This window comes from Anopheles bellator, chromosome 2 (assembly GCF_943735745.2).
Source record: "Anopheles bellator chromosome 2, idAnoBellAS_SP24_06.2, whole genome shotgun sequence".
In the NCBI taxonomy this organism is placed as follows: domain Eukaryota; kingdom Metazoa; phylum Arthropoda; class Insecta; order Diptera; family Culicidae; genus Anopheles; species Anopheles bellator.
The window spans coordinates 84,096,305-84,123,710 of NC_071286.1; the positions used below are offsets into that span (position 1 = coordinate 84,096,305).

A 27,406-nucleotide genomic window follows, 5' to 3' on the forward strand; every position below is an offset into this window, starting at 1 on the left:
AAATCATGAATGAAAATGCATTTAAAGCGGCATCAAAAGTGGCATTACAGGCTCATGTTGTATAGAGCCTTTTGCTTAAATAGTGGTTTCTGATATTATAGTTGTAATAAAGTTTCACTTTTCGATTTCGTGTCCGGTTTGTTTACAAATATATGTGGCTTTGTGCGTGCGTATGTAACGATGTTTTGGCCGCTGCTCTTTATAAATTCGGCGGCTTCAATTTCCGTGCGCCGCCCATCAGAAATCTGAGAATGACAGTAAACCGTTTACCGTTTATAAGCATGGCTCTAGTGAGTTTTCTCTTAGAAAAATAATGTTTCCGACAGTAAAATAGTACAAAAAACTATTCCAAATGTTTTTCATGATTCATGAAGTCTTTGAAAATAATTTACGACATTTTTCGTTCTGTTCCTTGAATAATATTGCTTCTCAAAGTTCTTCATAGTTTCCCTGCCGGGTTCGTTACTTGAATAAGCTGTCAACTCCGACAAAATCCAAGATGGTGGCAAAGGTTGGCAAATCGATCTGTGATGTTAGTCATTTTTGTTAGATATTTCGTGTAAAACTTAGTTTATTATGTTGCTTATTATTGTTAAAAAGACAGTCTTTAAGGTAAGCATTAGCAAAAGCACAAAGGTTGATGCCACGCGCGCTCAGAAAGGAGAGAAAACCTTCCACATAGTTTCACTATCAACCCCCACCGTGGAACTTCCTTTGTACCTTGAGCCCTAGATGGGTGGGTCAATGAATATGTTTCCAGCCCATTGGCAAGTGCGTAGTAATCGCATTCCTAGGCGCTGATAAGGGCTCTTAAGCGGAATATGTGTGCGTAGCTGATTCATCGTGATTATCCGTGCAATGATTGCACCGATTGCAGTCATCCATACTTTGCTATCTGAAGGGGGCTTTGATCGATTTTTCACTTATTTTTATTTTTGGTTGCCGCTGTCATTATAAACAACCGATCAATATTTCCTTTTCCGTGAGGCTGGCGAAACACCGGGTGCGTACTGCGCCAGCGCAAAACTTTCTTCGGTTTTGTTGTGCTCCACGTCTTCCGCTAGTTTCAGTCGCTTGAGGGAAAGCCGATACGTTGAAGTTTCACTTTCTCGGTTGGGCTTGTGTGTGTCGAATTTCGACAGCTGATCGCGTGCCAGACCGGCCATTTGTTTACGCTCCGTGAATTGCGTTGTTGTCGTTGGGCTCAGCGATTTGCTCGTGTTCTTTTTAACCTTCAACCACCACTACCTTTTTTGCTCAATAAATGAACCAAGTTTCTGTGTGCATTTTTTCTTGTTTTCGCAACTATGAGCATTAATAAAATGAAATTAACTATGAGTAAAGTAAAAAAGATCGCTTAACTTAGCAGTAGTGGAAGTTGCGATCGTAAAACTTGAAAGGATGAAATGATTTTCTGCTTCCATCTCTCATTCTTGATTTACTTTCAGGGTATCTTTCCTGCAACCCTTCGTTGAGTCCCGCGGACGAGGCTATTTACGAAAGTGAACCCGAACCAACCGGCATCACACGATCAAAATGAGTTACGAAGTGACGGACGAACCGGCGTTCAACAGCGACGATCTGATGAGCATGGGTCAGTTCAACATGACTCAGCCGCTGGAAGACATGAAGCTGGACAAGAACATGGTCTGGCTGCTGGTGTCGCTGCTGTCGTCAATCGTATGGGTCGTGTACATAACATTTTACAATGCGCGCCTGTTCGGTTGTATCATCACGAAGCTCGCCAATCGCCTGTACGTACGCGGTGCGTACTTTAAGATTGGTGCGTTGACGGTCAACCCACTGGCCGGCAAGATCATGTTCCGGGACGTGGTCTACGTATGCTTCGACTACACGGTGCGTGTCCAGGACGGGTACTTCATTTTCCGCTGGTGGCGTTCGTACGTCCCGAAGGACGTATCGGAAGATTTGTCCCACTCCGACACTCGGCTGTCGGTGATGTTAAACGGGTTCGAGATGCACATCTACAACCGGTCCGATCTGTACGCTCGGTTGGAGAAAACGTTCGGCTTGAAACCATCGGTGCTGGTTCCAACGGAGGATATGAGCGCCGAAGAGATTGCCCGCTTCAAGGAGCAGATTATGAACGATGAAAACCAGCGACACAGCAGTGAGGTCGCTGCTAAGATCAAGAAGAAGCGTCCGGAAGCGATGACGGCGACAACGTGGCGCGATCTCATTCCCGTAATCAAAATTGACATCTGCTCTGGGCGGTTTGCGTTCGGCAATCGGCTTACGCCGACCACACTGTCGCTGTGTGTGGAAGAAGCGCACTGCGTTTACAGCACGAAGCCGGCCGTCTCGACGTTGGACCACTTCATGCACTTCGTCAAGGCGAAGGTGGAGAACGCAAAAGTGCTACTGGCACCGAGTCCCAAGTTTACCGGTATGGTGGACGAACCGCCGCGTTACATGGGCGAAGGGTTCGTTGTGATGATGTCGAGCCTGATGGAACTGTACTTCTACATGGACGAGGCCGGTGTGGTGCCGGAGGAACCGGTTACGCTCACTCTCGCCAACGGGGATGTGGTTGAGGCCGCTCCACCTGTCTGGGGTATCGACATAAAGTGCGGCAAAGGGACAGATTTTAGCTACGGACCGTGGGCGGACCGACAGCGAGACCATCTTTTTAAATTCTTCTTTCCACCGGACTATCAGCCAATGCCGGTAACACAACCACCGAAACCGGGCGATCGGCGTGAGGTACGATCGTTCGACATAAGTCTCTGCACTCTGAACGAAGCCACGATCGATGTGCTGTTCTCTAAAAACAAGGAGACGAACGCGGTCCATGTGAACATTGGAGCGGGATCGTATCTAGAAGTAACGCTACCGTGGATCATTCTTCAAGATGGAATGGCCACGAAGGTAACCGGCCAGTTGTTGCACGTTGAGGCGACCACTAGCTTACAGTACCGCAGTTTGGCTGAATGTGAAACACTGCAGTTTAATGTAAAGTAGGTATACAATTATGCCCCAAAACATGGGTTCCTAAAGAGAATATCATACTCATTTTCGACTGTTCTCCTCCAGAGTTCACTATCCCATCAAATGGAACGATCATCAAGAGTGGACGATCAATTTGACTGGAAGCAAAGCGACCGCATACATCGTTTTCTCGCACAAGGAGTTCTTTCAGGATCTGATCGAAGACTGGGCCTCGAAGGCACGACCCGACATTCTCAGTTTCGTGCCGTACACGTGGAAATTCGGTGTCATACTGAAGGAGTTTGAAATATTGACGCTCAGCAACGAGTTTAATTGGATTGATTGCTCAAGCACCAACCAGGAGAACCATCATCTCGCGTTCTGCGGCGATCTGTTCGATCTAAGCTTCTCGCTACCGTTCGACGATTTCCTTCCCCTGAAACTACCGATCGTGTTTTGGATTCACGGTGAGGGACTCGATCTGAGTATGTATTTGCCCGAAATATCGAGCAGTCGGTCAATCCTGTTGGCTTTGGACGAGAATGCGCGGATTCTTACGCGCGACGGAAGCGTCCGGAAGCGATCGGAATTGTTGCATAAAAAGTGGCGCCGAGTGTGTTTACGATCGACCGGTTGGATCGACTGTTGGACTGTGCCGATTGTGGCGCTTTCGATCAAGTACATCTATCACCCGATGCCACCGCTTGGGCCGGATCCACAGGCGGATATTACAACACCGGAAAAGGAGGAAATACTGCTCAGTCCGATGCGGATACCGAAGCTACGCAAATCTCCGGCCATCACGTGGACAGCGGTTGCCGATGGAGGTGCACCGCGGTTCGATCCAACATCCCTGCCACCGGACCAGGTGTCGGTGGAGCTCGAAATTGGCTCATCGGTGATGCTGGCGTATGGTGCCATCCTACGCAACTTCATTCATCTCAAGGAAAACATTTTCGGTGAGGACCAAACGTTCACCGACATGGAGCACTCGAACTCGAAAAGCAATTCGCGCACGAACCCGTTGGTAGTTGGTGGCGGCAGCGGCAAGGCATCGTCGAAAGACGACCCCTCGAAGTCACTCTCGGAGGCCAGCCTGAACCCCGACGAGAAACCGAAACGTTTCGATCCTCGCCTCTACCGTCCGTTGGAGGTGATCGTCAGCGTGACGATCCACGATCTGCAAGCACACGTGATGAAGAATTGCACCGAAACTGATCCTCCGTGTCCGATTGTGCTCATCGAACGGCTCGGATTCGAGATGAAGAAACGTTTCTACGAAACCGAGCTCCAGGTGCTGGTGAGCCCTTCGTTTGTCATTTCTGCAGATACTGCCATCCGTCCCGGGAAGGATAAACATTTGCGACAGGGACACTTACTTCTGTCGGCGGTGCAAGTGCGTGGTCACGCAATGTTTAGCAACGAGGGTCGCCAGTTGGAAGAGGAAACGCTGGAGTACGCATGGTTGCTGGAGGTTCAACTGGGAAAATTATCCGGCAAAATGACTCTCTCGCAGCTGTGCAACGTGGTGACGGGCCTGGAAACGCTTGCCTTTCTCACGATCGATTCGGAAAATGAACTAAAGTCACCGAAAACGGTTCGTTACTGCCACCACGGCGTTCCATCGAATACGTGTCCTCACACGAAGGAAGATGCCAAGTATCGATGCCCGTCGACGGAGGACATCAAGTACCGGATGACACGTGTTGCGATCGATGCGATCGATTTGTATCTAATCGAAACGGGAACCGCTATGCACACGTGGGTATCCCCGATACGGCTGGCCACGTGCAATCTACACGGCCAGCAGGTGAAATCGGGCATTACGGGTCTCATTCCTACGATTCTGTTGCGTCAATTCGTGTCAACCGGTGGTCACTACAGTCAGTACAGTAGCGGGAATTCGCACAGCAACACCAACACCACCGGCAGCAGCCGTTCGGCTAAGCTACACCATCAAAATTCGACCAAACATGCGGAGGATCCGTCCCACATCCGCAAGTCATCAGACGAAACGACGGGCCCTGCCATGATATCGTCCATCGGGTCCGCTTCATCTGCTGGTATTAAGTCGAATCGCCGCGAGCCAGCCGTTCCTGTTGACCTACCTGCTCAGCATCCCCAGCACCGGAAGGACTCGAAGGAGCACAAGGACGATCCGTACGGTTCAATTTCGAGTAGAAAGGGCCGGGATCGAGAGGAAGTTTCCGCGAGTGGCACGTACTATCGGCGCGATAAGGACGATCCGTATGCCTCGCTGCACTCGGCCCGAAACAGTGGGCGAGAAATCGATTGCAACGAACCATGGCTGGAGGTTGGCTGTGTTTCGCTGGGTCCGATCATTATCGAGGCCGCTTCGGCACTTCCCATTCCGGAGCATTGTCTGCATCTGGTGCAGCATAGGTAAGTGACCATCGGACCGGTTTCAAGCGGATGCTAATGACCCACATTTTCTTATCAGCTATCTGAAGGTGCACGACGAGAAGAACAAGAAGCTGTGGTTCCTCTGGTCAAGCGCCACCGATCCGGTGCGATGTGGTTGTGTAGGAGGTTGTGCCTTTTTTGGCACCAACCGTAATGGACCAAGATTTTTCAAACCATCGGCCCAGGATATTCAAGAGTTTATCAACATCGCCCGATACCACATACACCAGAACGGGCGGGAGTACGGATTTGGACAGAGTTTGCTGCACGAAGGGCAGCTCGTGTTCCACACGCCTCCCTACAGTCTGCAACCAGTGTCGCTGCAAGAATGCTATGAATACATCGGAAAACCCAGTCTGCACCGTGCTGGTGGTCACCGTCATCCGCCGGCCCACGGTGGTGGGCCACCATCGGCCTGCTGTGGCACAACGGCAGACAGTAAATCACCCCATATGACGCAGAAGCACGACACACAAAAATCGGTCAGCTCCTCGGCCGACATTTCACCCAACAGCACATTGTTAAAACAGGGCGGAAGCTGCTCCTTGGCCAGCGCGACCAACTATGCCGTCAGTAGTGCTTCTACGATGGGTGCTGAACAGCGGTCCGGAAAATCGTCCCTCGAGCGGTTGAAAGAAAAGGACACCGGCTCACCACACGGATCGGAGAGGGTCCGTGGTCGTCGCTTCTCCTACACCAGTGGAAGGTAACATCGGGCTTGGGAGATCAAGTTAGGGGAAATACCTTACGATCTATTACCACCGATCGGTTCCGTGAGTGACGACTGTAATGCAGCATGTGAAACGCACTGCAGCGATCATTCTTTGTCTCTTTTCGTAAAGGGAAGAAACCTAAATTATCTATTCGTGAGAAGGGTATGTCCCAGGTGAAGTCGTCTCTGAAGCTGTCGAACAACTTTGTATAAGACTACCTACAGTTGTTACAGTGAAACATTCTCAATGGATTTTTCCTGTTGTCCTACTCTAACGTTAGTTTTGTTTCTCTCGTCCACATTTCAGACAAAGCACGATTTCGCACGATGTGCCCTACAGTCGGCTGCTGGATGCAAGTCCCAAAACCACGGCCAATAGCTCGAAGGTGTCGACTCCGACGCCGGGTCGTATCGATTCCGAATCACGGTTGCTCGCATCGAAAGGATTTAAGGTGCCCAAAGCTTCCAAAATGTCTGCTTCGGATTCGCGACTGATGGCAGAATATTTGCAGGGCGAACTGTTGGACGTGTCCGCCGTGTTGCCGATGGGTGACGATCATGCGGCCCACGCGCAGCACTTGCCGCCGCATCATTCCCTCCATCATTCCCAGCAGCAGCAGCAGCATTCCCAGTTTCACCACAACCCGTACCCGCAGCACCATCACCACTCACCGGTGCCAATGGAAATGTCACACTCTGCGCCGGCTCCCGGCCATCCACTGCAGTCCGATTCCGAGCAATCGCTCGGAGGGATCGTTCCTGGTGGCGTTTTACGGCCACTGCCCTCCGACGACGTCATAATGCGTGACGTACAGCGAACCGTTTCGCTTACGTCGGAAAACCCTTCCGAAGCGTTCTTTTCGGCCGACGAAGATCTGCACGCATCGCGCAGCTCTAGTCTAAAGGCGAGCGGAATCGACCATCACGTGCATCCGGCGGCGATACAGAAGAAACGCTTCGCATCCGATCTCAGCATCGTCGGGCCGAACGAGCTCGAAGGTCGCTTGTCGACGCATCGTAGCGACTACGAGATTCACACGCCCGAGCACCGAAGCCTTCCGATGCGGCCCCAATCGACCGCTGAGCTGGTGAGTGGTGGCTTTCGCCTGGGTTGGGTTGTTCGTAGTGTAGGGGAATCGTTATGTTGTTTTTACTATCCTTAGAACCACGGTGCAAGATGATAGAGGTAAAACTGTTCAATCGCACACTTCGGTGTCCCATCGTTCGGTTGACACCAGGGTCACGGCACACTGATCGATCGGCCTTATACTGGCCACAAAAGTTGTTGCGCTTTATGTTTTCGCGAATTAGTTTCGGGTTCCGAGCGGTCCCAGTCTTGTTTCGCGTTACATTTTGCTCCGTTACACGTTTATTAACATCTCCAGACGGCTTCGTAGAATGCGCGCCGCCAGCAGCATTACTCAGCAGTAGCACAATGTTATTGGTTCACATCCTCCTTTCGTTCCCGTAGTGTAGCCATTAGTCAGTCAAAGAACGTAATGAGATAGGAACGATCGCTCGGAGGTCCGGAGATCGTTCTGTTCCCATTCCGACATGTCGTGCAGAAATGTTTACCGTCATACAACTGTCATGTTTTTATCTTATCTTCTCCTATCGCGCCCAACCACCCCTTCCGGTATTTGGTGCGGTGAAACACCGGGTTCTTGCTTGCTTGCGTTCGGTTCGTTCGAAAATTGATAATCTTCTACGGAACTGCGCATCGACCAAAAAAATGCAAAAATCCACTCATCGGGTGCACCTTCAATTCCATCGCAACGACTCAACTGCACGCACAAATCCAAACACATCACACATGCATCCGATGGACATGGTCGCTGGTCGCGCTGCATCGCCTGCTGCATTGTTCAAATTCAAACGTTCATTCCGTAACCGAAACGCCGTCGTCCTTGTCATCGTCGCCATCTCGTCGTCCTGCACCCATGTCAATCATACGCACTACGATGCGGTGTGTCTGTGTATATGGACCTGTGTGTGCGCTTCGATGTGTTGGTGTTTGTATGTGTGGTGCGGATACTGGTGGTGGATCGGGTTCACACCACCCAGAATGAGGAGGAACGGCGCATCCACGGTCTAGCGACACCGCTGCGTAAGTTTAGCAACATTTCACCCCGTCCAGAGTTCCGTCATTTTAAGCCGGTCTATGATGTGAGTAAAATATGAAAACCGAGAAGAAAAGCAAAACGTGAATGTTTTTCGCATCGCCTCCGCTTTCTGTGTCCAGAAGCTGGCAAACCAAGCGTTGGGGAAATGGGATGGCCCAAAAGTGCAAACGAGTGATCCTCCACGATTCACCCAAGTTGGCTCCCATCACGCGCAGTTTCCAGTTTCTGTAAAGCCTTTTCTAATGTTTGTCTTAGGTTGCTTGGATTTGTCCTTGTTTAAAGGTGGCTATTGTCTCTGTTTTTGGTGTGTCCTTTAAGAATACGTTTTCTAATCATCGTTAGTGAGTATTTTCATTCTTTAAGTCGTGTTTGATCATATTTTACCTATTTATTTTGTATATAGTTATGTTTTCTTTCCTTCGTTTCATACATCTGCATAGGGTGGCGATGGTAGAACATTAAACAAAAGCTTTCTTCACTTGCTTGCGAATGCTTCTAGAGCAGGTTCTTTGCATACCTCTAACGTAAATATTGATAAACAGCAGCTTGTTCTGTTTTCTTTGCTGCAATTTTGTGTTCCGTTTCCATAACTTTAATCTGATTTGTAATGTAATTCTGGTACGTAAATCGTTCGCTGTAGAAAATTGGTTACACACTCGTGTAGTAATAATAATCACACAAGGTAATTTCTGTAACACCTGGCACCACCGTTTTATTCTTTCGATGTTTTCACGCGATGAGCCTCTCGAACGTAATGCCTAGACTTTCCCCGGTTGATTTACCTCTGGCTTTGTACATCGTCCACAGGTCGATCCGCAGGATTCTTCCGAATCGCACTCGCTATCGTCGAGCTCGTTCATCTCCGCGCTTTCGTCACAGGAAGACATCACGCTGGTTAACTTGCATATGCAGATCAACCGACCGATAGTGGACTCACCACTCCTGATGGCAAGCTACGTGACGCACCTGGCCCATGTGCGCTGCTCGAACTGGACGCACTGCTCCATGCCCATGGGTGCGGATGCATTCTCAATGCCGCTCTTTCAGCAGAACGAAGACGGTGGCCTAGTGTATATCGGTGGCAAGTTGATACCGCACTTTGATACCTATTCGAACTGGCGTGAGGTGAAAATCATTTCGCGCTACGATGGGCAGCCACCGGCGGCGACGAGCGGGGGATCCGGTTTCTCCACCCTGCCGAAACCGCATCCTTGGGATCCGAGTGTTTTGGTGCGCAGCAGCTTCGACAAGCAGGAGAGCAAGGAAAGCGAAAACGAGTTTCTCAGCTCGCAGGGTGAAATTGCAACGCGCAACTCGATCGTCGTCCGGTTTAAAGGGCAGGTCGACGTGATGCTGACACCGTTGCTGCTCGAGGGTCTGCAGAGGTAAGCGCCTGGTACTACTTTTATTTTCTACTAATCTGGACGTCGTCTTCGAGCGAGCAAATGTGCGTAGGTTGAAAGCTGCTGAGATCGCGACGACCGCGGGAAACTATCCTCTAAGGAAACCTACATTCCATATGCGGTTTCAAATGGAAGATTGTTTCGGTGTTCGACTTCCCTACGTTGTTTGTTGTGAACAATGAGGTTAAACCTTCGGTTGAAGGTAGAACCTTCCCGTAGGTTGCTTGGATTTGGTGGTACCATCGTTTTTTTAAGTAACCCAATATCGACAGCTTTCAAACGGTCCCACAGCGAACGGTTATCGTTGGTAAGGTTCGCTAGTTTCTCAAACGCATCGCGTACTTCGGTATTGTCAACCAACATCTCGCGCTTTGCCGAAACACACAAAAAGTAAAGGATAAGGTAGCTTAAAAACGGTAACATTCCTTCGAGGTAACGGAAACGCTGACGCACAACAAGCCCGAAGTTGTTTGTTACTTTGATGTTTCGAAAGCTTGCTTTGCTCCCCCCGTATTTTTAAACTGGAAAGGCTGTCCCTTCACTCAATATTAATGTTCGGTTTTACCGTGCACACTCACGATAGGATGATCGAGTCCCTGACACCGACGCTCTCAACGCTGCATCCCCTTACGGTGGTCAACGATATTCATGCGTCGTGCGTACGCAAAGTAGAAGCAGTCAATATACTGAAGCGTGATCAGTCGCTCAGCTACTGGTCGCAAGTGCATTCTAACTCGAAGCGATCGACTGCCGAACGTAACCTTCAGGGACCCGGTGGACCGGTGCTGACGGACGTTTACGAAGAAAGCATTTCGACGCAGGTGCAGGGCCTTATCGTCCTTCCCAAGATCAACGTCACGCTAATCCAAAGTTCGGTCGTCGAAGAAGTGATCTCCTTCGCTGCATTGGACAACGTTCAGGAGCTGAGCTGTGCTTCGCTGCTGGCGGTGTGCTTTGAAGGTGTGTCGACCCGCTTCCACCTGGGCAAAACGACCAAAGCTTCGATGCACACGGTTTACACACAGCCCACCGTCCGATCGGGAGGACTCAAGAAGAGCGGTCTCATTCGTGGAACGCGCGCTTTGTTGGCCCATTTGTCTTCCCAGACGCGCCCGGACAACGTTCCCGGAGAACCTATCTTACTCGAAACGTCGGAAAAGCAGCTCGAAGAGTTGATCATTACGCTGGACATTGGCAAAGCGCACGCGCAGTTGCGTCGACTGAAAAACGAATCGGCCAACCTGCCCGACTCGCAGATAGTGATAACGGCTATACCGGCGCACCGAAGCCGCGCCATGTTTGACTGTACGCGCATTCCGGAAGAAGCGGCGGCCACGATGAGCGACGGGAGCGCTAATGCGAACGGTGGCGTGGGCTACATTATGTTCGAAGGCGGCTTGGAGGGCGTGAGTGTGAAGATTGTGAAGAGATCGCAGTTTGAGAAATCGGAAAATGCGGCAGAAACACTAAAATCTGAAACAGAAATAGCACCACCCCACCAGTCGACCATACACTCGGAAGCAAACCAGAACAGCGTAACAGCGAACAATCCACTCAATCTGGTTACGCTCCTCAACGAAGCGGGCGGTAATATGGCCGCCGAGGCGTTAGCAAAGTTTGGCATGAAGAAACCAGGAACACCTAAGGCTAGTGCAGCCACGAAAGATCGTCCGCTGTTTGAAGGAAAGTCAAAGGAAAAACCGGCCGCTTCCTCGGCAATAACGAGCGACGGTGGCAGCAAGTCGTTCAAGACGGTTCTCGTTTCGGAAGACACAGATCCATCCACCATCCGTAGCTCGTTTGTTGGTGAACCGCCCGCAGTGGGAACCGGCCATTCAGCTCAACCGGGACCATCGACGACAGCGCCCGCAACTGGAAGCGTGCCTGGTGCTAGCGGGCAGCAGCAATCCGTATCGTCGAATCCTCCGGGACCTAGCTTCGATGCGCCAGCAGGAGCAAACACGGGAACAAATGGAAACGGAACGACCACCTCTGCCGGTGTCATTGTTCCCTGCAGTAACGATAATGGCAAAACTTCGTCATGTGTGATCGATTTCAAGACGGTTTGGTTTAACTTTGCCGCTCCGCCACGATCACCGATTACTCGCAAGATCGACTATACACGGCTCGACTGGAATCTGCTCAGTACCGCTTCGCCCGCCATCACGGCATGGATGAATCCGAGCAATCGGTTTGCCATCAAAATCGTTGCCCTCATGAAAGCGATGTACATTCGCCGGACAGCCATTACGGTGGCGCTGATGGCCGACGCCTGGGACCGACCGTCGCTCCACCGGCCAGTCAAGAGTCGGTACGTTGGAAAGTTTACACCGCTCGCCAAAACGCTGCAAGAGGATCCCAGCTGTCAACTGTGTACGGTGCTGCAGAAGTACGTGCTCGATGAAAATGCTGCCAAGGTGGAGGAGATCCTAAGGCAGCAGTATCTGCCACTGTTGAGCACCATGCGACAAGTAACGTTGATACGATCAATTTGCCGCCAGAGCCCTCGCTGACCACATTATTACCGTCTCTTTGTTCTCTTACGCTCTCGCAGGCCGTAATTGTCCTAAGCCGCCAGTGGAAGAACGTACTCTACAATCCGATGCTGTTTGAGCACCAGTATAAGGGAAAGCTGGCGAAGCCGGTTAACGTTACATTTGCATTACCACAGGACGAGGTATGTTGGGAACTAAGGACCACTCGCTGCATCGGTTCACAAGCAATATGTTGGTGGACAGCACCATTATCTTTCAATTGTTTGGTATTCACTGTTCTCAGTCCCCGTGTAGGGAGAAAAGCAGCCAACCAACCTTATCCCCTGAGCTCGTTCTTATGTCCGTACCTTATGTTCCGAGTCAAAAACTGTTCTCTGAGGCTGCTTCTTTCGAGGACTGTTCCTCCTTTCCTCCCGTTTGTCTATGCAACAAGTGTCAACCATCAATACGCATGAGATAGCCTTAACGGGGGGGTGCATTCCCAGTTCATTAACCTCATTGCCTGATACACTATAGTTTAATGAATGGAGAATGAAAATGCTAAACGAACACCACACACAGAAAACCCTATAATTCACTACCGCCTCACACTGAATGCTTTCCTTTTGCAGCGTTACAAACCTATTTGGGGTAAGTTTAATGCAAAAATACCGTTGGCCGCAAACCGCGAACCGCCACTTTACAGTACACTAAACCGACAGAAAAGGAACTGCTAACGTACCGAACGCACACAACGCTGACGAATGCCTGACGCTTTTTGCCAGGATGGTGAATTGTTCATTAACCCCGAAAAGTGTGCCCCGGTCGTGGTGGTTGTGTTCTCTGTCGATGTGTGTTATCCGTGCCATCAGACTGACCACTGTGGTGTGTCGCGAGAGCCGGTGAAGGGATTAGGCTTACTGGATTCGGATTAGGCAATGTATAATGTGATTAAAATCGACGCGCCTTTGTGCAACCATCATAAACTTACCGCAAATGGCGAGAAAAGTTGAATCTTATCCATCGATCAAGGAGGATCGAGTTGGGATAAGATTGGAAATGCCAATGCCTTATGAACTGTTTCTTCTGAGAACAATCATTCACACCCAATTTACTTTGTTTTCACCTATCAAACTCTGTGATGCATCAATTGGTGGTTGGACGTTAAATGTTGCTAATGAACGCATTCCCACTTCCCGTTTTCCTTCCCGTTACCATCATCCCAAAAACACCACGGTCTGCAATGTTCCTTCGTTTCACTTTTAGGTTCACCTCTTTCAAGAAGTGAACCCGTCCCACTTGCCTGGGAAGCCTTTCGAGCCTACAGTCTGTATCAACGGGTTTTTTATCGTAGGATGCCGAAGACACGGATGACATCGATACGGATAACTATCCGGTAGGAATCGTCGAAAGCCATCCGCTGCTGGAGGAGGAAAACGAACACACGATGCTGCTGGGCCAGTGCATTCAAACGCAGCACCATCAGCAGTCGGCGGCGGCGGTGGCCGTGTCGCAGCACCACCACCAGCATACCGGTCAGCCACCACACCATGGTAATGATCTCTTTTCCTGTCTCGATCGTACTACAACTTTCAAGCTTCCCTGTCCGCCCCTTCTCGTTCGTCGTCCTACTCCCGGCCGCTCCCTGGGTGTTGCTAACCATGCTCATCCCGAATGCTTCCACTACCGACTACTGCTTACACTTTTGCTGTTCATCTAACCCTCTGAGGATGTGTTTGTGCTGTGTTTGATACTTTTTCTGTTCCACTTTTCCGCACCTAGTGTGTTGCTTTCCAGTGCACGTGTGCTTGCAAGTCCAAGTTTGACTCGTTATGTGTTGCTCCGAAGCGATCGACCACCGATCGTATTGTGGCTAACTGTTTTTTCGTTGTAAACTAACACTCAATGACGCAATCACACGCACATACACACCAAATACGCCCCAACAATGTGATTCCACGTGTTTTGGGCCGTACGGCGGATTTGAGCTCTGAAATTTACGCTTCTCCTTTCTCTCCAATTTCTTGTTCCGTTCGGTTCCTTGCGCTCCATAAAAAAAACGAAAACCCTGCCAAAAACAATGAACCACCACCAAACCTCGTAACGAATTGCCACCACCGTAATGTCCGTCTGCCTGCCTGCCCGCCCGCCCGTCCGCCCGCCCACCCGACCTGATTGCCGCCCGCCCGCTCGCAGTAATCAAAATACCAGATGAACCACCGGTGCCGTCGGCGGTGCACATGGTGACGGCAACGTTGGGCGATTCCCTTAATACCTCCCCCAGTACCACTAACACTTCGCGCAAGAACAACAAGCTGCGCAAGAAATCGTCCGTAAAAAGTTTCATTCCACCGGCAGCGCCACCGTCGCGTGCCAGCATTCAGATGTTCCCGAACATCTTCGAAAAGCAGGACCCTACCATCGAGTACGGCGCACTGCGCGAGGGCTCCGTCCCGTCCGTGTGCAGCTCGTCCGACTCGATGGACAAAGCGTGGACACCGCCGGCCAACCACAAGGAGGACCTCTACTCGTGGATGGCGAAGCAGCAGAGCGAAAGCACCAAGCAACGCGAAAAGCAGAAAACCACGGTAGGGCTACGGCGTGTTGATGTAAATGAATATTTCAAAAGCATACGATTTCCCCCTTTTCCGGCAGCAAACCAATCGGACCCCGCTTCCTGGCCGCCCGGCAATCCACTCGGTAAAGTACATGCAGGATAACAATCGCATCCTGGACGCGCACCTCATCTTCGAGCCGATGCTCACCTGTCTCGGCGTGATGCCGCAGCAGATGATCAACAATGTGTCCAGCAAGGACGTGTCGTCGCTCGAGAGCCTCGGCACCAATCTGTCGCTCGTGTGCTCGTTCGACACGATTCGCATCGACATTGTTGTGAGCGAGGCGGGCGATGGCAAGAAGCCGTCGAAGCAGAAGGAACCGAAAAAGCGTGGTAACGGCAAGTTTGCCATCATAGTGTCGGGCGAACAGCCGGCGTTCCTGTGCGAGCAGGTTGGCGTCGAGCTGGAGGTGCTGAAGATGACCGATGGCTTCCCGGACGACACGAAGCCGGCGATGCTGTACGTTTCGCGCGGGCAGCTGAAAAAGCACACCAGCACGGTCATCAACTTTAGTCTGAACGTGCGCTACATCTCGCAGCAAGTGAACATGCCGCTGCTGCGCTTGCTGCACCAGATCACCAACATGTACCAGAACGTGAAGGATGCACAGAATGAATTGCGTGAACAGCCGGACCACGGCGGGAAGCGCAGTGCACCGCTGAAGGACGAATCGAGCCTCGCGTCGGAGATGAACGATCCAACGTTGATGGGTTCGCTGAACGAACCGCTGATGGCGCACATCGAAACGTCCGGCATTTTCGATTACACCGACGAGCGGTACGACAAGTTTAACGAGGATATCTCCACGATGCGACACGAGCTACGCCATTCGATCAGTCGCAGTAAAATGCCCACACTAGGTCCATTGATTCCGCTGACACCGTCGCCGAATTCCCGCAACCGACCGCACAGTTTTGCGCAAAAACTGCGCAGCACCAGCAAGTCGGTGAAGGGCAAGCTCGGGTACACGAACCTGAACGAAGCGGTTACCACACCGATCAAAACAAGTCCGACAGCGGCCGCCAGCGGGGGCTTCACATTTTCCGAGGCACACTCGAAGCAGTCACTGGAAGCAAAAAATTCGTTAACCGGAGGACTGTCCAGCACGTTCGGTGGTAAGTGGCACCGTGTGGTTTCGGGTTGGTCAGCGCGATGCGTAATGTCTCAATTCACCCGATACAGATTTCACCGCTCCGTTCGATCGATCGACCTTCACGGGCCCGATTCATGGGATAATGGATACGCCAAAGTGCTGGAAAACGGTCTACCATCTGCTGGATCTGTACTCGGCAATGCCGGAAACGAAGACCATTGCTCATCGGTAACAATCCGGGTGCTCCGGGGGGATGCTTTTCAGCCAACTAACCGTCGTTTCCCTTTCAGTGTATCCATTTCGCCCGATGCGGTTGAACAGATCAAGGCACGAAAGTACAATCTGTTGCATGAAAGTAAGAGCGCCCGAGAGGAGGACGACATGCATGCGGGTTTGCCGACGGGGGGCGGTACCGGCGGAAGCGCGGCTGGTGCCGTGAAGGACGTGGGAATCGTAACTCAGGAACGAACGCGCTTGGTGGTGTTCGGGGTGGCTAAAATACATCGGACTCGGCTACTGGCCACGTTGAGCGGACTGAAGCTGGAGGCAGAGATAACGGCCCTCCACAGTAGCACCACGTGGCGCAAGAAATCGCGTCCCGCATCGCTCGAATGTTCCCTCACGGGACAGGTCGGTCGAGCTATGATTGTGTTACTGGAAGGTGTCCAACCAAACCAACAGTAAGTTCGAGTTTACCATCGCTCTACCCTGGCGTGCCATTAATTTACCCATTTCTCTCTAGAACGACGGTGGTGAGGGTTACGATTGGCAAAAGTCAAACGCTGTACTCGAGCATCACGCGCCGTGGAAAGGACAAAAACAATGGGCTGCTCTCGATCGGTATCGTCAACGTGGACATACCGCAGCATCCGGTCGCGTTGCATGGTATGATGACGCGCAGCTCGAAGCAGATCTCGTCCACGCTCCAGGAGCTGCGTGTAACGCGTACCTCCGCCCGATTGACACGCCAGAATGAGGAACCGGAATCTCCACTGCACCATCACCATCACCACCACCACCATCATCACCATCATCATCAGCAGCGTGATTCGCGCGAGAAGGGCCCTGCGGCGGGGTCAGCCAACCAACGAAAGCACAGCACCGCCACCGTGCGTACGATGACGGGAGTTTCGTTAGGGGCCGGTGCTGGAGCAGCCGGTAACAATCCGAGCGGTCTGCTGCAACCGCTTGTGATGCAGTTTAACATTATCCTGCAAAGCCTCTCGGTCAGTGCGGCACTGTTGCCTTCGCTGCAGGCACAGTACAAAATGGATCACGTCTCGTCGACGGGCGTGACCGGGAGCAAGGCAAAGTTCACGATCGATCTGCCCAACCATTCGCTCAGCTTCACGACCAAGATTCAAACCACCGAAACGAACCTCCCGTCTGAGGCGTGCATTGCACTGCCACCGGTGCACGTTAGTGCCGAGTACGTGCCGGAGTCCACGACCGAGGAGGTCCCCATCGATGGGGTCGTCCTGCGACAGGGTGGCTATCTGGCGGCGTCGGCCGAAATCGGTGTCTTTGAGCGGTGCCTCACGACGGATCTGCTAAATCATCTGGTGTTTGTGCAGAAAGTGTTCATGAAAGAGGTGAATGAAGTGGTGCAGAAAGTGTACGGTGGCGAGAAACCGGTGCCCCTCTGGCTGGAGGAATCCGAAGATAATGGGTCGACCATGAAACGGATACTGTTTTCGCTAAACATACGCGTGAAGAGAATCCAGCTGACCGCTACTACCCCCTGCTCGTCCGCTGTCCGGTTCGAGACGGGCCAGCTGGAGTTGCATCTGTCGAATCGCGTGAAAAACATTGCCGACGCATCGAACACGAAGCTCTTCGGGAAGGCACAGATTGATCTGAACCTTTCGCTCGGGCAGATCATCAAGAACGTTATCTTCGATGAGGCCGAACCGGAGTTCCAGCAGCACGCATTCTTCAACACCACCATCGGGCTGCGGAATGCGTTCCAAAATGAGATGCTGAACGACGACAAGGAGCTAGTGCTGATTACGCTCAAACGGCCACTCATCTACGTGCAACCGATCGCCGTCGACAAAGCCATCCTGGTGTGGTTGAACTACAAGAACGCGTACGAGTACTGGACGGAGAAACGGGCCAATCTGAACAAGGAGGTGCTGATGGCAACGCAGCAGGTGCTGGAAAAGGTGCCATTCGGCCAGCTCAGTCACCATCTGGCCACGTCGGCCAATCTGTCTACGCTTTTCCTCCAGCTCACGGTGGAGGACATGGGCATCTGTTTGCCGCTGAATCAGGCCCCCCAAATCTGGGGCAATCGGTCGGTGCAGGATTTTGAGCAGAAAGGTGCCGTCGTCATCACGCTCGAGAACACCATCATTTCGGCGTGCAGCTCCGGATCGCTCGTTTCCAACGGTCGCTTCGTCGGGCTGTGTTTGCGGTTTGCCGACGACTTTGACTCGTCGCTCGACGAGTGGAAACCCAACATGAACGATGCGAGCATCATGAATCTGTGCGTGGTGTCGGAGGGCACGTACGAAGTCTGTTCGCGTACGATCGCTGCCAAGCACCCGGACAATGCCAAATGGTTCCTGAATGTAAAGTGGCAGATGGAAGGTGTGGACATTCATTTGGACGTCAACATTGGCAAGCAACTGTCGGCCCTGGGGCACACGCTGACCATGCTGACCGGTTCGGAGGACGACGAACCGATCTCGTCCGACACACCCGACAGCGACGATATCGATGCTAGCGGACCGCAGTCGGGTGGCAAAGAGTCGAAGTCACGCAAATCGGTTGACTCTTTACCGTCGTTCCTGTTCGACACTACGCTCGATCCGAAGAAACGGTCTTTGCTAATGGAAAACGAAATCAACGAGCAGACGAAGATCGTGAACGATCTCAGGACGCTCGGTGCTTCGACGAAGACGATCGAGAACGAAGAACGGCGATTGCAGGAGCTACAAGCCGTTTACTACAAGTACTTCCGGCGGGACATGATTCAGGTAAGCTATCAGTTTACAAACTACCTTGAACGTTTCATATTGGGTTGGGGAAACACAATCCAGCGTGAAGCTCGAAACTTTGTTTAAGATGTTTTCGATGGTCCTATTTGGGCAAATATGCATCGGTTGGTTGTAGGATTTGTTGCCTTTTTAAAGTTTGTGTCGTTGTTCTTTAGCTCCTGAGCGAATGGTATCAGCGAACATTACCTTGAAATTGTTTTATCGTCACTTTACCATATGTTGATCACTAAAGTAATCTATGGAGAAAATATGGGATTTCTTTTTCTCCAATCTTATAAATTTTTAACCACATACTTAATTGGCACGGACCTGTTGTGAGTTAAAGTTTTGCATTGGCGTTCGTGCTTTAGTGGATCGAACAAGATTGCTTTAACCACACGTAGTCGACTTGGATAGCTGTTCAGTTTGGACCCTAATATAACGATGACGCTGAAACGAATCACCATGGTGCCCTAGACTAACAATAGCAAAGTAACCTTTACTGATAGTTGGTTTTGGAAAGAGTCAACGCGCAGAAGTTGCTGTCTTTTGCGGATTTGAAGTGCGTTAAACGTTAAACGTGAACACAAAATGCCGGCTGTCAAAATTGTTCTTAAACTGCTTTGCCAAATTATGGACACTGGTCACCAGTGTCAGGTGAACTTGCGTCGGTCGATGTACGAAATCGACAGCGACATTGAAGAAATCAAACTTCCCCTGCAAGCCATTGTGAAACTGAAGCGTGTCCACCCGGTGGTGGAATCAATGTCCGCCTCGTTGCTTCCGCTGCCGCAGAACGCCCAAATCAGCTTACCGGTAATAGGTCCCTCCGACGACCCTACACCGGTGTCCCACAGTAAGCGAAAATCCCAGACTGCCCCACTGGAAACCGAAAGTAAGGAATGCTTGAGAAAAAAACGCCCGTCAGATGCCAAACGTGATTCCGATTTGCCTGGATCTGCCACTCATCCGCACAGCGCCGCTGACACGAAGGTCGATGGCGACAACGAATTGAAAGAAATTAAAGCCATGTTGGCGGAGATGAAAGAGAAACTTATCAATGTCACCACTCCGGCGCAGGACGTTGACGCAGCAGTGGCGGGAGTAGCTAGGGTGCGCCTTTCGAGCCGGCTGATGAAGCGCCCCAGCATCTCCGATGACGCCGGTAGCCATGTGGATGAAATGCACGCTTCGGAAACGAGCAACTGCCCGTTCGTGCAGTACATCTTCCAACGGCACGAGAACCCGGAGGGAAGCATCGACATGAACACGCCGATCTCGGCGATCGTAGGGCCCAACTATTCTCTTTTCTACAAACAAGATCGTCGATCATCGTCGGCAAAAACGGACGGTGCATCGGTAGAAGCGGAAGTGAATCTTGGTGCCCGATCGGAGGACAGTGACTATCCAAAGAGTGCCCTCAGTGCCATGTCAAATGAACAGTCAAATATTAGGTCGTCCTTTGCATTAACGAGTGACCAGCCACTGAACGCTTTAGAAAATTCCGCACTGTCCCATGACCAAGATGGAACAGAATGTTTGTGTGTCGACGAAGAAAGTAGAAAAAACATTTCGATTGGTGCTAGTTTGACTGGTGGCAGTGATACCATTAATCTCTAAACGGCCCCCTGATTAGTCAATAAACCCGTTCCGTCTCGTTCCGGAGTTCTGCTCTTTTTACCTTGAATGTTTTTGGCAAAACATACATTTGGCGTTATGGTCTTTTTATCTTTGGTGTCTTCTTTCCCATTGCAGAAATGGAAGCGACCAGCGATGCGCAAACCGATGCTGAAGGCAGCAAACCGTTCCCGTTCGTTTATCGCACCGTCCCCGACCAGAGAGGATCTGATTGACGCCGGTTGCCTGGTGGACGGTATAGTGGGATCAACGGGTGGTTCTGGCCCGCAGGCCATCAGCAGCGCTGGTGGTGGAGCTAGTAGTGTGCTGGATGCGTTCACCGGAAGCGAAGACATGAGCAGCTTGCAGGAATCGCCCAATTCGGGCCCTTCAAGGACAGCCTCGTTGCGGGTGAAAATTCCACCAAACTCATCGCGCGTTACGTTTACCGAGGCAATGCGCCAATCGTCCCTGCCGAGCGCCGACTCGGACGTGGCCGCGTATTCGGATTCCGGGCTCGATTGGCCGCGGTGCGACTCGAGCTCGGTTGCATCCGATGTACCGCATCTGCTCGAAATCGATGGTGAACAGGTTGAGCTGCGAAAGAAGAGTCCAAGCCATCCGCAGAAGCAGCAGGAACCGAACATTGACTTCGAGCTCGACATTAAGGTGTTGGTCAATTCGGGCAAGTGCGTGCTTCACACCAAAGATATCCACGACGAGCGGTTGTCGTCGACGATCGGTACCAATAGCAATGCCACGACCGCGTCCACGACGACAACGGCGAAGCACCATAAGCGGGAGCGAAGCACAGGCGGCGCAACTGACTGGGGAAGTCCGGTTCCACCGCGTCGGAACAAGGATAAGTCGCGGCTTAAGTACAACACCACTCCGTACACAGCGCTGGTCGATCTGACCATTTTCCACATTCCGGGCCTGGACGTGAAGCTGCAGTATCAGTCGAAAACCCTGGGCGGAGACGATGCTTCGCCGCGTATGAGCACCAGCGATCCGTTCGGGGCCTCTCGCAAGCTGGCCACGAAACGGGCCACCCTGTTCGCGTGGATGACCCTGCAAAGCATTCCGGAGGAAACGATCATCTCTCCACACATCCTCGAGTTTCTTGAGCAAACGCTCGAACCGATCCCATCTTCCAAAACCGGCGGTGGAATCGGAAACGGAAGTGCTGGAAGTGCCGGTGTCGGTGTTGGTGGTACGGTAACGGCCGGTGGTCCCTCGAATCCGGTAAATTTGCCGATGCTCGAACACAACTATGCCGCCGTTTACGCTAGCTTCCCGGTGGATGTGGTCGTTTACTTCCACATGCAACCGTCCACTTTCCGTTTCTCCTGTTTGCCCGTTTCGCGCGTCGAGTGTATGCTGCAGCTGCCAAGTTTGGACATTATTTTCAGCTCAAACCGGCAGGACGACGAGGCGGCCGGGGTGCCGGGTGCCTCGGGCGATACCATGCCCGGTGGCGAAGGGGGGAAAGCAGCCGGCGGGCTCAGCGTGACGGGATGTTTGGCTGACTTTAACGTTTACATCTTCCACCCGTACGGCGGCAAGAAGAGCAATCTGAAGGAGGCGCACCAATTCTCGCCCCTTGCAGACAGCGAACGGAAAGACTCGCTGAGCATCAACGTGGAGTTTGTAAAGTTCCACATAACGCGCTCGAAGAAGATCAACATGATCGAAACGGGTGGCCTGCTGCGCAAACATTCCGACCATTCGGCATCGAAAGCGGTAATACGCTTTTCGACCATCGTGGACATTGGTTCGGCGTCGTTCAAGTACGATATGCGCCGGCTGACGGAGATCCTTGCTTTCCCGAAGGCCTGGTATCGGCGCAGCATCGTGCGGCGCATGTTTCTCGGTGATCTGAGCATACCGCAGGCAAGCATGTGCGATCTGGAAGTGCCGATACCGGAGGCCAGCGGTAGTGGACAACAGGAGGGGGGACCCGTACCGGGCGGATCCTACGGTTCGACTGTTGGCGATGGATCCGATGAATCGTCACGGCGGGCGATGAGCCGCGATCGGTTGCGACTTAGTTTGGAGAATGATCTAAACAAGACGCAAGCCAGTGTCGGGCTAGGAACGGGTGGAAGCGGAGCCAGCAGCGCATCGTCGACGGCCAGAATAAAGGATCAAAAATCGTCCAGCCTCGATTCAACGTCGTCGCCCTCGGATGTGAACCAGATCACGTCCTGGGAAACGTTGGTTCTGTTTGCGGTCAACTTTACGAAGCTGAACGTGCAGATGAACATGGGAAATGTGATGGGAAATATCGTGTGGCTGACGAAGGCGTTCCGTAGCGATGGCCGGCTCAGTATTGGCAGTACGGGTCACAAGAACATGTACATTGGTGTCGGGCTCGGTGGATCGTCGTTGGATGCGAAGGGTGGCATCGTCGGCGGTACGATCGATCTGAATCGGATCGACACGTACATTCACATCCGGGAAGACCCGGGTTCGGAGCCGGACCACAAGGTGGGCATCAAGCTGAATGCGCTGGAGCTTAAGTTCGATTACATGGGCACGAGCGTGCTGATGACGCGCGTTAGCTCGCTGAACGCGCAGCTACGGGACGAGTGGAAGTTCTCGAAGGACCACGACTTCACGAACAAACTGCCCACCAACTATCCGGCGATCATTCTTATCCACGGTGACCTGTCCTGGGACCAGCTCCAGATGATGATCTCGAAATCGACGACGGCCGACATACTGAAGATGTTCTACAAGTTGGAGGAATTTTTCTCTCAGCAATTCAAATCGTCGAAGCGTGTCTTTTCCAGCCTCGAGCCGCGCTTGGCCAATCCGTCGATGCGGGCCAGTGCCCGCCGGCGTGAGGAGAAGAAATCGCTCGGTCACGAGGCGTCACTTCACGATGCGCGTCACCATCGGCACTGGCAGCGGCCGCTGAAGCAAACCAAAGGCCTCTGGCTTTCGACGCTCGGTGTGCCACTGTCGAACATTGGCACCGTGCTGGGCGGTACGATGGAGCTGCACGGCCAGAATATTTCGCTCGCCTGCTTCCACGGCATAAACTTTAAGGCGAAATCGTGGGCACTGTTCAGCCTGAAGGAACCGTGTATCGACTTTGCGACCGAAGCGCAGCACGTCGAGTCGACCGAGGAGGTGCACATCATCCAAACACTCACGTTCGGACTCGGCATGAACAGTCAGCAGCCACCGCAGCACCATTCGAACGCAACCGTCGTGCGGATGTCCCGGAACGTTATCTTCCCGCCACAGTTCAAGACGCTGCACGAGTGGTTCCACTACGCGTTCGCGAACAGCGAGATCGATGGTAAGTAACCGAACGGAGGCGTCGGGCTCAACCCATATCCCTCTAACCCTATCATCCCTTCGTTCAGTTGATCGGTTCCCGGTGATCGAGCGCGATAAGGAACACAACACCAACTCGATCGAGCGAGCCCGCGGCTCGGGCGCCGGCGCAGCGGCCCATCCGAAACTGCAGGATCCAAACCACAATCGGGAAGTGATCTTCGCCCTGCCCAGTCTCCAGTTGCACTTCAAAACAGAACACCTGCAAGGCATCTCGACTCCAGATACAACGCGTAAGTGGCCAGTACCCAAGGCAGAACAGTGTATCGGATAGGACTAATCTTCGGCCCCTTTACAGAAGACAAACCGATGGTCGAGTGCAGCTTCATAACGTCCTTCGAGGATCACATCTTCGTGACGGTTGATGCGGACGCATTTTTCTTCCTGCATGATCTCATTACTTCCTATCTTAGCGAAAAGGAGAAAGTGGTACGTGCTTTGAACTGCAGTTTAGCCGGGGAGTAATAATTCACTCTTGGTGTCCCCTCAGCTTGGCACCATCAGCACCAATCGATCCTCGTCACCGAATCCATCAACAGTCACCCCACCGCCGACGGCCACCGTTGGTGGCACTGCGAGTGGTCTGTCGGTTCTCAAGTCGGCCAATTTGCTGAAAACCAGCACCGGAAATCTGGGACCGTCGGCACCATCGCTGTCGTCGCTTCGCACGCAAGACTCAACCTCTAGCCAATCCATCGGCAATGGTAGCGCCGTAGATTTGAACGAGCTCGGCACCTCAACGGCGGCACCCACACTGTCCGCCCCCGGTCCCAAGCAAGCCCGCTTGGAGGATGTTGGAAAAGTGGACGGTGGAGCGGCCAGTACAACTGGGGGCGCCAGCACGCTGTCCAGTGGAGGGAGTGGTGCACTGGGCACTGGCAAACACGTAAACATTGTGGTGGAGAAATCCGACCTGGAATCGTTCATGCGCACCGATTGGCGACACTTTAACTGCAAAACATGGCACCTGGAACCGACAGTGAGGTAAGTGGTTTGCGGTCGAAGTAGCGCGCGGCACGTTCTAAAAGTCTGCTCTCTTGCTCTAGGTTACTGTCGTGGGCGGGCAAATCGATCGAGCCGTACGGAATCGATTACATACTGAACAAGCTTGGCTTCAGCCATGCCCGTACGACCATTCCCAAGTGGCTTCAGCGTGGTTTTATGGACCCCCTCGACAAGCTGGAAGCTCTGCTCATGCTGCAGCTGCTGGTGATGGTGAAGGATAACGGTACGTCCGAGGTGAAGGAATCGGGCAAGGACAAGTGATAGGTTCTGGCGAATAAACAGTCTGATACGCACTCGCGGCCGCACGACACCATAGAGAAACTGTAGTAGCAGTCGCGGTGCCCATAAGAATGCTCAATCCTCTATAAATAACGCAAGCTACCGTAACTTACTCTAGTCGCGTTCAACAAAGCCTATCAATATATCGAACGGCGGACATATCGTGCTCTTGGCGCTCTTTTTTTTGCAATAGAATGCCCAAGAATATATTCGGAAGATTATCGGACTCGCAGCTTAACCGATTTGGGCGCCACTCCGCTTAGACTGCAAGTCATGTCTTGAAGCGCAATCATCTCTGCGGTTTCCCCGTAACTAGATTCTATTCGCAAGATTGTCCATCACACTAGAGGACATAAAAACAATAAAATAATTAATAATCTGACACCAAATTTGTGCATTCTCTGAAAACCCTGTCCGAATGGTTTCCTTCTGGGTCAACGAACAAACCCCACAAAAGGCAATTAAATAAAAAGAACAAAACAGTACAAGATTTCGGTTCAATTTTTCACGCATTTTATTTTGCTCGCTCGACTTCACTAACTTATCAATCACGGGCACGATCAACGAACAAATCATATTTTTCATTGCATCACGCCTCAGGAAAGGAACTGATCTTCGGTTGGGTTCCCATTGTCCCCCTCTACTGGCTGCACGAACTTTCCGCCATTAGCGCAACGCTGCGGAAGATGGATCGCTTGGAACCGGAGCACGGGCCAAGCACCGGCACCGTCGCTGGGGGTTCCAGTTTGCGTTGCTTGGCCTGTTGCTCGGGCTCGAGGGAACAGTCACTATGGCGCTTCGGGGCACCGATCGATGATGAAGAATCGTTCGCGCCGCCGGAGGACAACGATAGACGGCCCGTTTCGGTCGCGTCGCGATCAGGCGATGGCGTCGGTGAAAGGGTTTTGTTGGTGCGCTGCTTGCGTGCGCCTTTGCTGCCACCGGACGTGGTGCGAGTTTTCCGTTGGCCGCCGGGTTTGGCGGATGACTTTTGCAACAGTTCGGCTTGCTGGTTCAGGAAGTAGAGCGCTGGGGTTGTCTGGTAGTCCAGCTGTGGCTGATAGTGGTAGGCCGACGGATGCTGCTGGTATTGGCTGTAAAGCATGACCAACGCTTCCGGCGAATAGTATCCCACGCTGTTGTTGGCGAACTGACTTTGATGTTGCTGCTGCTGGTAGTAGTACTGCTGATAGCTCGGATCGTAGTATCCGGCACCGGAGCACGGATTGCTGGTGTAGCCTTGATTGTACATCTTGGTGCGCTTATTTTAAAAGCTGTGTTTCACTGGACACACTGGTCTCACTCGGGAAATCGTTTAAGAACGAGCTTCTGAACTGAACGATAGTTGCGATCGGTCTGTAAAGAGGATACGCCTCGTTAGGAAACTTTATACCAAAGAGTCCCCGCAGGTACACTGGCCCCAGATGTGTGCGTGTACGAGCAGTGGCCAACGCCCGAAGGTAGACGGCCAGATCCTAAGAAGGGAGTACCTCCGGTTTTAGCCTCGAAGCTGCCGAGTGCCGTGAGAGGTAGACTGTTTCGCTTGGATTTTCTTCGAACACTTTTATTATGCCCCGAAAAAACCGTTCTACCAGGCTACCTGTCCAACTGGGAAATGTTGGGCCAAAGTTCCAGGAAGTTGCCAGCCTGATCAGTAAGCGCGAATTCTAAACTACGGTCTCGCTCTTTTCGCCATTAAGGGGTAGCTTACGCGAAATGTAGACCTCCTTTTGTGTTTCAATTTACGCGTAACGCCCAAGGAATTTGACCCGCATTACTACCTCCCCTCTAACTGTGGCCGTTTTGGCGAATGTCCGTGGAAAAAATGACCCTCCCACTAGCCACGCCTCTAAGGTGCGTCCCAGCGTTCCGAATCCGCGCACCCGCGAACTACTCCGGCCGGTCGTTAAGGACCGTGGTTCGTTCGGCCCTCGTAAAGATAGAACATCCTGTGGGCCCTACCTACGGCGTTGGGTCCTGGCGGACTATCCTCGGTCCGCCTCCGATCTTCAAATGGCACGAAGTTTTACCCCACCCACCCCGGAGACGGCTAATCGTTCAAAGTGCGCATTATATGTTATCCTTTTGGTTTAAAGAGTTAATTTTTCATGTAAACATTGTCGACCATGGTCCGAGGTTCGGTACGGGTCAACGCAGGATTAGATGCGATTCTCCAGCTGTGGCACGGTAAATCGCATTACCCGGTCATGCGAAAGCCGGAGCCTAACGGCCAATCTGTACTGTGCCATAGGATCAGCTACCCCGTCGCTCGGAATGTGCACAAAGGAAAAGTCAATTTCAGGATCACAGCCCTGTGTAGCACAAATTTTCGGTACCGTCCAAAGAAAGGTGCCGCACCAAAAAAGTATTCGGGAGGTTT

General features: G+C 52.1%; 1 protein-coding gene across 1 annotated transcript; it reads left to right on the forward strand.

The window, feature by feature from the left end:
* Positions 1 to 1,536: 1,536 nt before the first annotated feature.
* Positions 1,537 to 25,357, forward strand: LOC131212545 (bridge-like lipid transfer protein family member 1). Its single transcript, XM_058206447.1, has 19 exons — positions 1,537 to 2,978; positions 3,055 to 5,352; positions 5,411 to 6,079; positions 6,393 to 7,173; positions 8,150 to 8,251; positions 9,016 to 9,593; positions 10,195 to 12,082; positions 12,166 to 12,288; positions 13,440 to 13,638; positions 14,282 to 14,673; positions 14,741 to 15,818; positions 15,886 to 16,024; positions 16,087 to 16,476; positions 16,539 to 18,777; positions 20,533 to 23,704; positions 23,772 to 23,975; positions 24,041 to 24,171; positions 24,233 to 24,726; positions 24,789 to 25,357. The coding sequence occupies exons 1-19, from the start codon at positions 1,537 to 1,539 to the stop codon at positions 25,006 to 25,008; spliced, it is 16,539 nt and encodes a 5,512-aa protein (XP_058062430.1). The 3' UTR covers positions 25,009 to 25,357.
* Positions 25,358 to 27,406: the final 2,049 nt, after the last annotated feature.